Here is a 13352-nt window from a genome sequence, read left to right on the forward strand (position 1 = left end):
AGCAATTATCTATTTTACATAAAGCGCAAAATGTATAGAAATTCACTTCAACAGCAATGTGAACTTGCAACACCAACAAATAATGCATTGTGTGTACAAAACCCCCAAATGCCATGAAAACATAAAAAAAAACCTCTACATCTTTGCAATTAGCTTGTCTGCATCTGAATATAAATATATATCAACGCCTAATTGCAGTATGTTTTTTTGTTAATACATTTACATTTGTGTTTCTCTCTTTGTTTTGGCACTCGTTAATGCCAGAACAATGTTGAAACCATTGGAGAGTGTAGGTGAGGCTAAAACCTGGTGGCACAGTCATCGTGTTGTCGGGTAGAACAAGATGAGAGAGGTTGTTTTTTTTTCATTTTGTGTCCTCTGAAATAACTCCCTACTTGTGAATGCTGTGCATTTCAAGAGGCCAGGTTGGGATAAATCCTCTGTTATGAAGCACTGTTGTGGTGCCCTTCCTCACGCTTTCAGAAGCTTGCAAAGCATTCTGGGAAAGGTAGTTCATGAATATCCACCAATACTGATGCTGGAGTGTCTCTCGTCCCGGGAACCACCATGGCCGTGGAGGTAATGGCTTAGTTCCCGTAGCTCCCCACCTTCTTTTTCCAGATATACTTTTTCATCCCAATCCTTTCTCTTGGCCTGGAATCTATTTACAGCGTGACTGGTGGATTTGAACGTCCTATGTGTCTCTAGAACCAGATACACAGAGAATGGGCTGATCAAGCCCCGAGGAAGTTACTGAGAAACGGAGAAAGGTTTGTAAGATATAAAGAGCAGTGAAAAAGAAGGGGTGATGGAGAGCTGGAAGTTTGAACACAGTGCTAAAAGGATAGGGTCAAAAGATATGGGATAGTGCGTCACAGTGGTCTGTCTGTCCGTCTATCCATCCATCGATCAACCAATCACAAGTGTCCTTCATCCAGCTCATGAGATCAAACAACACCAGGACAAACAGGTTGGAAACAGCTTTACAAGACCAAATCAGAGGAGAGTGTTGCATCCTTCAAAGTGGCGCTACTGTCCATACATGTTGCCACATGTCCAGCCTTTATTTACAGCCTCTCCTATGTCAAAGGTCACCACTCGAGAACCTGGACTAAAGGTGTCAAACACCTCGATAGAATTTAGGTGTTAAATGTTTTTAGTTTTTGTCCTTCCATTCCTCGACCTAGTAGTTGACCTTGGTGACAGCTCGTTCGCGGCCCCCGCCCTCCACCAGCTGGTTGACAGAGCGTTTGCGGTTACGCTTGAATTTGTTAAGGTCCTTGTCGAAGACCTCACCGGAACGTAAAGCCGACACTAGGTCGTCAAACTCCCCGCCGACCTCGTCTGAGGCCCCGCTCTTCTTGGCCCGCCGTTCCCGTTCCCTCTGCTCCTTGAGCTGGAAAATTAAAGAACAGGAAGTCAGGGGACACAGGCAGACACTTTAGAGGAGTGGTGGTGGAAAGAGAGTCCCTAAAAACATGTTATATCACATAGAGATGGTTCAATCTGTTTAAATTTAGATGGATTTACCTTCACTCTAAAACAATAGATTTAAAACAATAAAGTGTATGGTATCCTATTTAATTGTACTGTACCTTGTCCTAAAGTACTGTACCATATCATATGACATCATATTGGCCGTACCATTCTGTATCGTATTGAAGATCAGCAATGTGAGCTAATGAGGTCACCAGACTTTGAAAAAGGGACAATAATGACTTCATGCAAAAATTTCTAAAATACAGATATTATGCATAAATTATTTCCAACAGCAAAGATCTTCTCAGATGGATGTTATAAGTGTGTCTGTATTTGGATATGGATGTAGTAGGACTATTGGTTATTATTCAAGCCCATACCATGATCTTTACCTAAAACTTACCAAATAGTGATGGTTTTGTTTTGTTAGTAAAATGTTTTTTTTGGGCCTCAAATCCACTTGGTTGGAACAAAAAAAAGATCATTGTTCTGGCTGTCATATATGACAAAGATATGTTTTGGTTTCACAGGAAACACAGGGGCGTCCTGCAGAAAGGTAAAACGGCTTCACCTGGATTGTCATTGAGCTCATCAGAGCGTGCACAGCTAGTTCTTAAAAACATGCCCATGTGCGTGAAATACAGTGTTTTTGATGGAGTTCCATCATGGGAATCACCAGGACATTTGCTCTAATCATTATCAAAATGTGTCTCTCACCATGGCCTCCATTCGTGACCTCCTCTCCTCCTCATCTTTACGTCGCTGCATGTTCTCCAGGTCCTGCCGTGCTTCACAAAACGACTGCAAGAAGGTGTCGAAGATCCCGAAGAACTCATCAGGCTGCATCCTCCCTTCTTCTTCCCCAAAGTGCTTCAGAGATTTGGTAAACTGTGCGGAGACAGAGACCATGTTCAACATTTTTACATTTTGATAGGAAGTGACTAAAAGCAAGCCTAGAACAAATGGATAAAAAACAATAAAGTTTTGTGTCTTGCATTCTCGGCTAAACACTGGTCTTTCATTGCTTGTTCCTATATTTAAAAGAGTATCCATCCTTGCCCAAATTCCTTTGCTTGAATGCATGTTTAATGTTGTGTGATCTAGGACTGCAGCAGCACACATGCAGACACACACACACAAGCAGAAGATGGGAGACTGACTGCATGATTTGAGCACCGTATGTCCCCCCTGTTCAGTCCAAGCTGTCTGGTGCTCTGTGCCAGGACGACGCCTGCAGCCAAACCTACTCTACATTCCTGCACACATACAGCTTCATACTGCAGCATTCAGCAGAAAACAGAACTGAGTGTCCTCTCTGTTGCCAAAAGGATGTCGTTATGTTTAACCTGTTGTAAATGTAATCATTATTCACAATAATGTGAAAAGAAAATGGCAGAGGAGATCCCCTGCACACCAACTCGACTGGGCTAAAAGACCACTGACTGACATGAATGCAAAAATAGTCTCTTTATTGAGGACAGGAATGGTGAGAACAAAAGGTGCTCACAGAACAAAAAGGTAAATAAAAAACATCTTGACAATCATCAGTGCTACTGAAATGAGTATCACACAGAGCAGATACAGACATAGAAGAAGGCTGTGTCAGAAACCATATACTTTCATACTATTCAGACTAAATATGATGTCACATTCACTAAGGTCAGGCTAGCTTGATGCTAGCTTATCCAACGTAGCTTTAACTGGAGAAACGTAATGTGGTCAGTAATTCAGTTTGTTGCTAACAGCATACTAACAGTGGGCTCAGTAGGCTACTGTTTGTTTATGTAGAAGGGAGTACATTAGTATCTGGTTTGAGACAGCCAAAGATACACGGCCAGGTCTGATTAATCAACAAGCTGGTTCTACTAATTAGTTGAAACCAACTCTTTGTTGGAGAGACTATTTTTGCATTTATCACCCTGTGGACTTTTGTGGCTTTTTAGCTCAATCGAGTATCGCATCATTCTTAGAAACATGTTAAAAATGTATATTTTTAAATTCAATTAATGGAAGATGTGGTTTCTTTAAGTTGACCTCATCACAAAATCCTTAAACAGGAGTATTATTAAATATGAATATGAACTCGAACATAATGAATTGTGACAAAAATCCACTTTGATCAATATAGAGAAAACTGCTGTGAATGTATTTTTGCTGGTGTATCATTATCCACCCTTAAGGCCATCATCATCCTCACATAAAACAGCCGTAGTAAGAAAGCATGAATATCTGCTGTACTTTAAGGCCTGCCCTCTCTGGGTATGTTACAGAAAACATCCGATCACTGTAGTTTTTAGCCGGGGTAGTAAACTGTTTCAACTTCTTGTGTTTTGATACGGAGGAGATGGGATTGTTTTTTTCTTTTTTCTGAGGCTACACAATCATCCTGTCATTATGGGCTGGTCACCATGGCTACCACCACCATCATCCCTCTCCCTCCTGTAATTATGTGTCTGGTCAAATCTGTTTCCTCTCGTCCCCTCTGGGTCTGAGCTGAAGAAGAAAACACACACACACACACACACACACACACACACGGAAATTGATCATATTAAGTCCCACAGCTTTAGCCCCTGTCACACAGACACACAAGGCTGTGGCTCAGCTGGTAGTCAGCCGTCTCTAAACCGGAAGTTTGGGGGTGCGATCCAAGCTCCTGCAGCCGCTTTGTCTGCGGCGTATGAATGTGTATGAATGGGATTAGTTAATACTGATGGACACTTTACAATCAGAGTGTAAATGTGTAGGTGTGACCTGCAGTGTAAAAGCATTTTGAGTAGTCAGAAGACTAGAAAAGCGCTAAACAAGCTGAAGTCCATTTACGATTTCCAAACTCTTTGGCACTATGAGAGGCTTATTCATAGGGATGAGTGTATCAATCCTGTGCTATCTACACTAAGATACTCACAAGTTACTGTGTTTGTATTTGTTTATCGTACACTGACAAAATAATGTTCTTTAATTTTAAAGCTCCTGTGATGAACTCCAGGTTCTTGGGGATTTTGGCGCCCCCTGTAGAAAAAGTGGTGACTCTTATCTCTTTGTTGATTCTGTCCTGCACATGTGTAAGGAGTGATCATGTTGTCGTGATTAACAGTTTCTGCACTGTGTTGAACTCACTATATGACACCTGGCAGGCGGCAGTGGTAACAAGCATCTAAAATGACAAAAATGATCAGTCTTGCAGCTTATGGTCTTGTTTGCGTTTCCGTCATGTTTAAAGGCATCTGTATTTATCTCAGTCTGTTTCACAACTCCTCACAGGAGCTTTAAGTTGTTAAAAACCACAAACTTTCTTACAGGCTGTTTTAGATTAAATCTTTGATTAATAGTGCTGTAATCTCACCAACCATCCGAGGTTTTGTGAATGCTCTGCATGTGGGAACTTAATAAACATGTTCTTGAGGGAAAACAAATAAACTTAATTGCATCAATTTATAGATAAAAATAAAGTAGATTAGTTTTATAATCCAGCCCTCGGAGGCTGGCCCTCAGAAATTCAGAAATTTAGAGTTCAAATAGTCACTTCTGATTTAGTCTGATCCCTACTCCTCCATACACAACTTCAGCATGAGACAAGCCTGTCTTTAAATAAACTTCCCTCCCCAGCTTTTCTGTGCCAATGTATTAAATGCATGAAACAAAAAGCTCAGTGATGTTGTCACGGTGTTAGTGTCATGGACTGGCAGTTGTGAGAGGCTAGGTTTAATGAAAGTGGGCACATGGGAAATAAGTTTGTGCTGAGCTGCAAATGAAATACAAGGAGAGCCTGTAGTAAGATCAGTTTGTGCAGAGCTTTGGTAAGATGCCCCAGCATTAAAGAATCTACAGTTTTCAACTGAAACAGGTTTGATCGAGTATTTCCACCGCTCAAGGAGACATTTATTCCTTTTGGTTACATGGTTAAAAAAGATCAGCCAGATACTCCTTTGTTGTGGAAGTCAAATTTGAGACTTTAAATTCAATAGCAGCATTGTAGATTGTATATGAAAGTGGACATAGACTTTTGGCTTAACAAATAAGGATAAAGTATAATTGCCTTCAACCTGCACTCTCCTTAATGTCCACTGGGGGGCGACTCCATTGATTGCACCAATAAGTTTGAGGGCCTAATTCAGAAAAGGATGCATGGCTTTTGTGCTTGCTCAGCCTGTGCAAAAATGAGTGTCTAATTCACAAAGCACATTGTGCTAATTGAGAATACAGCGTGTCTGTACACCAGTGCTGTTTGTACATGTTTCAATGAGCCATTGGGCAGTCATTTGAGGTAAAATTGATTTTATGCAAAATATTGTCATTGCAATACTCATCACGGGCACCAAAAGCCAAGTACAGTTATAATGTTGTAGCAGCTGTGCTACAGTATTGATAAGGAATTTCATGTCAAACCTTTCAGTGATCATGAAAACTATTCCACCTCTGTATGACCTAAATTATCACAATCTTGGGATGGCTGTGCGAGGCTAAACCCCGGCACACACATGCACACTTTATCCACATGCACAGAGTTAGTCTGGAGACGTTTTGCAGGAGAGGGAGGGGGGGGGGGGGGTTGACAGTGTTTGTTTTCTAACTTGACGAGCAGCTCTTGATGTCTCATTCCAGTGAGGGAGCTTTTGTAAATAATGAAACGTGTATCACATCTATCTGGTCCCTACATCACAAACTGATCAAATGTATCCCGTCCCCATCCAGCTCATCATCGCTATGTGAACAGAACTGAGCTGGGTCAGAACAGCAATGTAGTTGTTTTGTTTCAGACTGAAGACTGAATCTTGCACTGAATTGTTTGTGAACATGAAGAGATGAGGGTGCGAGAGATAAACCCAACCCATCTCTCTGGATCAGAGAGAAAATCCCTTCTCTCCTCTAGAAACCTCTGTCCCAATAACCCCCATGACCTTGGACATCTGTAATCCTTTGTAATGTATGTAGTAGTGTCTGGTGAGGGTGTGTGTGTGTGTTTCTCTCCTACAAATACACACACATTGGTTGCCATGGAGCTTTATTAGCTGCATTGCACTGCTTGCTCTGTTTAGTCATCCTTCTCAACCTAGAACTAAAACATTGAGTGCACACCCACTCTTCCATATTTGTATTCTGCTGGAAACCTAACAGAGCGTCAGAGAGCTGTGACAAGCTCTGAGTTAATGTGTCAGCCTCCCCACACACACACACACACACACACACACACACACACACACACACACACACACACACACACACACACACACACACACACACACACACACACACACACACACACACACACACACACACACACACACACACACACACACACACACACACACACACACACACACACACACACACACACACACACACACACACACACACACACACACACACACACACACACACACACACACACACACACACACACACACACACACACACACACACACACACACACACACACACACACACACAGTGGAGTTAGGAAAAGAGTGTGTTTAGAGTCTGGGCTGCTGAACACAGGTTCTTTTGTTTTACAGAAGCCTTCCTTCTCTCGTTCTTTTCCCATGACATCCAAACAGGCCCATTTTTCCCTCCAACTTTTTAGCGAACTCCTCCTTGAACAGATAATTTAGCAGAGTGAAGGGTCTCCCTCTCTTTCTTCCTTTCTTGCTCAAGCTCTCTTGATTCATGAGCGCAGTGATTCCCTGACCTTGGTTCAAGTCCCACAAGTTTCATTGTATGGTCTACAAAAGCTAATTTTGGTCATTTAATTTCATGTTTTGCAGACTAATATTCATTATTGCAATAAAAAGACAATCTTGTAAAAAAATAAGCTGTTTTTTTATATTGAGAAAAATTGAATTTCGCGGCTTATGTGTGTGTGCATGCATGTCTGACTGTGTGAGCTCCGACACTGCTGTGCTTCTTCAATCCCGAAACGCAAAGTGAACTCACAGACTGGGACACCAATCTTACGACGTTGTAGAATCATGAATGTACAGAGATGTGATGATGGCTGAGCTTAGCTACACCACTGAGAAGGGCTGGTGAAACTGCAAACAATGACCAGAACACTTACTAGTAAAATCTTCTGTGGTCATTTGCATGATGGATAGTTATCCATGATTTGGACAGGTTGGGAACCAGTTCTTCAGAGAGTTTAAAACTATTTATGTATTCTTCATCAGTGCATAAACTATTTTGAAAAAAAGAGCCTCAACCTAAACATCATGTTGGAGTTACTATTACTACTGCATGTTATCTGCAGGACTTAAAAGCTGTGTGCAAGAGAGCACCCGAAGGCCTGCGAAAAAACCTGCTCACATTAATTTTTTCAACACTGTATTCACTCTGGGGTTCCTGCAGTCCCACTGATGTCTTCAGCTTACATGCTTCCTACCAGACATCAGTGCATGAGCCAGCAGGGTTCAAGAGGCCATATGTCCTCGTGCACAAAGAAGGAGAGTGTGGATTTAAAAGACTAAACTCAGAGAGACAAACACAAAGGCAGGACGAGGGGGGAATCCACAGAAAGCTTTCAAGGCTGGGTTTCCCCTGCACTGCTGAAGTCATCACACTGGGGTCGGGTTTCTCCCTTCAGCGTTTCGTCTCTCTTTTGTCTGACATGAGGGTTTGGCAGTGACAACAAGTCACAGAGGACAGATCAAAGCCACCCACATGGACATATGAACTAGCAATATGTTCTTGTCTCGTGTTTTAAACGCTCTGTTTCCTGTATAGCTCGGTGCTCATGCAGTTAGCTACCTTGTCCTTGGCTTCGCTCAGCTGGTCCTCCAGTTCAGAGAAGCTGAAGCCGGCCACGGTGATGAAGTCTCCGATCACAGCCACGAACTTATCCCCACGTTCCCTCGTCCTGCTCTGCTGGTACTGCAGCTCCTGCAGGGGGGGGGGGGGGGCGAGCAGACGAGAAAAGTGGGATTTAAAAAAAAAAGAAAATACTTAAGATTATAGGGGTTCTTTTGTTCTATAAAGCAATCAGGGACATCTCCTTCAACCCCATGAAAACACACCACCTGTGGCTGAAAACTGAATTGGGGGACATCGAGCACTAGGGGGCAGCCATGATCTTGCTGCAGGAGAGTGTTTTCTGCATGATCCGGTTAAGATTGAACTGAAATTATAAACAGACTAATCCAATAAAAATAACTAGAGCTTAACTTAAAAAGAAACCCGATAGATATAAAGCTTTTACAGATACTTTGATTGAACTAAAATGAGCAAAATCACAGACAGAGGCACTGCTTTGTTATCGCAGTGATGTATCAAAACACTCCACATTGAAATGAGTTCATCTAAAAAATACCTAAATGTAGAGGGTTCAAAAAGCTTTCTAATGAGTTTTTTATGTTTCTATATTCAAATTGTTTCGACAAATTCTATACTGTGTGTTTATTAGATTCTTCTATTTATGCCACAGGTACAATACATTTCTCAATAGTCACGGTCACCTGAGTTAAATCACTTAGTGGCTCAGGTTGTGTATATTTAAGGTCAAATAAATCATTTTAAAATACAGTTCCATGTCCTGATAGTTGCTACATTGTGTGAAAATGTAAAATTAAAAACCCCAAAGTAATGATTTTCAACACATTGAAACCCCGTTTTTAATAGAAAAAGTACAAAGTCAGCATATCACATCTTGAAATTTTAAAATACATTTTCCTTTTTGTGTCCATTTTCAATTTGATGCCAGCAACACGTTTAAAAAACGTTGAGACACTTTGTAAGCGTTTTGGTGAACTGAGGTGAACAGTTTCTGCCAAGTGGAATCTTTTACTTTTCTTCAACAGTTTAGAGTCTTTAGTGTCCAATCTGCTTTTCATAATGCGGCAAACATTTTCAATTGGTGACAGGTCGGGACGACAGAAAGTATGGTTTAGCTTCAGAATGCAGTGGGTCATCGTCTGGATGAAATAAGGCCCTCCCTGAAAAAGATGTTATTTATCTTGCAGCATATGTCACATATGTAAAATGTATATACATACAAAAAATGTATGCATACTGTATATTTGAGCATAATTGTTCCACAATTTCCCAGTTTGGGATCAATAAAGTAATTCTATTATTCTAGTTCTATTCTATTCTATTAATGGTGCCTTCACAGACGTGCAGCTTCCCCTTGCCATGTGCACTAATGCACCCTCATCCAGTCACAGATTCTGACTTCTGGCAGAGCTCCAAGGATTTAAGAGTGAGGGAGGATCAACAACAAACGATCAAGTTCTTATAGTTATTATGTGTCTTTAAGAGTGCAGGAACATTAGCCGTGTTTCTCTGCGTGGCTGTAAACATTTTCCAGTCCATGTTAGCATTAAACATCAGCAGCATTTAAACACCTCATCCTGCTGTCCATCGCTGCTCTGCTCCAAAAAACATAATAACAGACATCAGAAGAACCAACAGGAGGGAGCAACGACACAAACACACACAACTCACCGCCTCCAGAGCCTTCAGCCCACTTTTCATGTTGTGCACCTCTTTTTCCAGCTCTGCCAAACTAGTGAAAGAAAAAAAGACGAATCAGATAATTTTATACTGAAGCTTTCTACAAGTTTTATGGCACTAGTTTATGACTTATTCAGTTTAACACTCCAAAATATGTGGAGGAAAGGAACTTTTTTTAAAATCCAACTAACAAGTGTTCTTACAACTTTATTCAAAAAGCTAAATCCTCACGCAGCATAGTCCTGATGCACTTTACGATTGAAATAAATACATAGGAGAAACAGACTACAAACAAACTGAACCAGGCAGTAAAAGCCTCATTAACATCAATCAGGTGATTTGAGATACTGAAAGTCCATGCAGCATCTTGACAAGAAGAAATCATCTTCAAACTAGCCCTAGCACACAATGGAAACCAGTGAAATGAAGGCCAGAACTGGTTGCTTTATGATTCATTTTTTACTTTTTTTTGTCAAAGATTCTAGTTGCAGTATTTAATAGAAACAAGTTAAAGGTTTGACTGAAGACACAAATGCATGGACTCAAGTTTCAGCACCAGGCCACAGAGGAAACAGGCAGATATGAGCAGCACTACAATGGTTGAAACTTGCTCTCTAACTTTATTGTAACACATACATTACAGATAATAATCCAAAATTCACACCTGGTCTTTTGATTTTCAGTAATACAGAATTAATATTAAAACTAAGATTTTTAGATTTCTGGATGATATACCTTTAAATGTAGGGGTTTAAAAGGGTTACATGTTGACACCTGTCTCTACTCAAACATGGCTCTGGGGAAAATGTTCCCTTCAGTGAAGAGTTGGGACACTCACTTGACTTTTGCAGCCTCCGGGACACTGTTGAGGTCCTGCTGGATGTTCAGTGTGTCCGGGTAGTTCTTCTCAAAGATCATGATCAGGTAGTGCAACATGGTGATGTTCCTGTTGAGTCACAAATGAAGACAAAAGTTTGAAAACCAAAAGTAATCCAGGATAGATAACGTCATGCAGAGCTGCTAATTAAAGGCTCATCTTGAATACTTCTCTTTAATCCTTTGAACCTCAGGATGTTCTGCTCAGCTTTAACTCTTTATTGTTACTCTATTTGCAGACTTATGGCATACTAGTCATCACCTTCCTGTCCCGGGAACATGTACTGTTCTTTTAATGAGAACTTTATGGAATCAAACAAAAAAAAGAGAAGTGAAGATGTTCTTCTGTTTTACCATCAAAATATTATTTATTATAAGTTCAATGTTTCAGTTTTTGTATTCTGCACTACAGTTCCCAACATGCTATGGGTGATTCAAACAGGAAATGTAAAACTGTGAAGGAGTACAGCTGCATTCACAGGCTCTGTGTGGATGATCCCATTTCCTGAATTGGAAAGTATTTTTTCTGACCCTATAGTGTTTTAAATTTTAAGTCCAGATAATGCATGCTACAAAAAATAACTAGTATATTGTTTCTTGAAGTATTTAAACAACATGCTAATAGCTCTTCCAGTTTCAGTATTTTTTGTTGATGTTGTAATTTTGACACAGATTTGCTGCAGCACCGGTATATTCTTATTTTTTTAAATAAGGGTTCTTGTTAATGAACAACTCTTAATTGATTCTATATCACTGCACATGGATGGGATGTACTTGGAATTACCTCTGAGCACAACTTTGTATGAACAATTTGTCGATTCATAAAAAGTGTCTCACATTAAACCTGGTTTGATATGAACTCCACAAGTCAAATAAAAACATTTCACCAGATTTTCCAAAACTTTTGTCCCCACTTGAGGTGGGCATTAGCATGATTCTTTTTTAAACTAGTTTGGAAGTAATTTTTCAAATACGCTCGACTCAAATGTTCTTGACTTGTTCTTGATTAAGCCCTGGAGAACCATACTGCTTTACTGCTTACAGTCCATGCTGACAGAAATACAACAGTAAATGGTAAATGGACTTGTATATTTCTTTTCTAGTCTTCTGACTACTCAAAGTACTTTTACACTGCAGGTCACACCTACACATTCACACACTGATGACAGTAGTTGTTGTATAAAGTGACCGTCAGTATTAACTCATCCATTCATACACCACTGAAGAAGCAACAGGAACAACTTGGGGTAAAGTGTCCTGCCAAAGGACACATCGGGCATGTGGCTGCAGGACTTCTTGCAGAAGCTGGGGATCGAACCCTCAACATTCTGGTCGAGAGGTGATCGACTCTACCACTTCAATCAATCGCATCAATCAACTTTGGTGCTTTATTTTAATTGTGACTCTTTCTTACTATTACGAGAGATCTTTGAAAGAAAAACATAAATTCTAAACCAACATTTGGACTTTTGTTCGAAACAGACTTTGAAGAAATCGAGCGACTCTTTTCCTGATTCCTACCCCATGTGTGAGACATCTGTGCGAACCTTCCTTTTCACTTTTAGAACTTAGAAAGCTGAGAAGAAGAGGCTATTTCTTTTTCTACGTTTGATTGACAGCTTCAGTTTAAGGCGCTAAAAGGCCCACCTGTCTATGCTGGACTTGGTGTCAGCGATTTTGTTGAGACTGGAGACTTTGAAGCCGTAGGCGTTTCCTCTCTGGCCCTTGTTCATGAAGTTGCCGAAGGCCAGCACCACCTCCAGCATCTGAGTCAGCCTCTTGCTCCGGACCACCTCCCTGGACGCATTCAGGATGGCTGGGGGGAAAATGGAAAGAGAGAGAAGCAGCTGGAGAGATCATATAAGTTGGTGATTGATATGTGTGCACTTAGTGTATCACCTTTTTTATATTACATAATAAACCGGTGTTTTTTCCCCCCTTCAATCCTTTCCATTCTGTTTCTCTACTCAGCCCCCATGGACACATATGCAAACCTCCAGTTTCAGCTGACCCTGGGCTTCCCATCCTTTCCTTCATTTTTAACATCACTCATAATGATTGATCAATACTCCACACAACAACTGGGCAGCTCAGAGGGGAAACCCATCAATCCCTTCCATCCATCCATAAAACAGCAGGGGGAAGATATTACTCCAAACACAGCCCCGTGCTGTCCCATTCCTCCCCCATGAGAGCGGACTTGTCTGGCAAAGTGCAGGTGGTTCCCTCGCTCCACAGAGGAAACCTCAGTGTGAATGTGAAAATCATTAACAAAACCCTCTCTTGTTATTGTTACAGCTCTTTCTGCTGTGTGCAGCATGGGAACTGCTCCTCTGGCTGTGCCGACGGCGTTCTGCTGGATGCAGGAAAGGCTAACTGCACTGTCTGCTCAAATGTTTCTATTGAACATGCTGGGTGGTCCTGGAAACATAGTCTCATTTAGAGTATATGACAAAGTAGCATGAATAATAAAAGGATATGAGAACTTCATCTTCAGCGTTGAACATTTGTGGTTCTGGGAACGTTTGGATCCAACAACAAAGATCCAGGAG

General features: G+C 41.0%; 1 protein-coding gene across 4 annotated transcripts in view; it reads right to left on the minus strand.

Annotated features, from left to right (window-relative positions):
- Positions 1–326: 326 nt before the first annotated feature.
- Positions 327–13352, minus strand: part of daam2 (dishevelled associated activator of morphogenesis 2) — a 107303-nt gene continuing 94277 nt past the window's right edge. For all 4 annotated transcript variants that reach the window (XM_061063840.1, XM_061063837.1, XM_061063839.1 and 1 more), the window contains 6 exons: positions 12448–12616; positions 10763–10870; positions 9916–9976; positions 8224–8355; positions 2197–2367; positions 327–1396 (listed from right to left, as the gene is read on the minus strand). In XM_061063840.1, coding sequence (XP_060919823.1) covers positions 1184–1396; positions 2197–2367; positions 8224–8355; positions 9916–9976; positions 10763–10870; positions 12448–12616 — 854 coding nt within the window. In that variant the 3' untranslated portion in view covers positions 327–1183. The remainder of the gene's footprint in view (positions 1397–2196; positions 2368–8223; positions 8356–9915; positions 9977–10762; positions 10871–12447; positions 12617–13352) is intronic.

This window comes from Labrus mixtus, chromosome 18 (assembly GCF_963584025.1).
Source record: "Labrus mixtus chromosome 18, fLabMix1.1, whole genome shotgun sequence".
Lineage (NCBI taxonomy): Eukaryota > Metazoa > Chordata > Actinopteri > Labriformes > Labridae > Labrus > Labrus mixtus.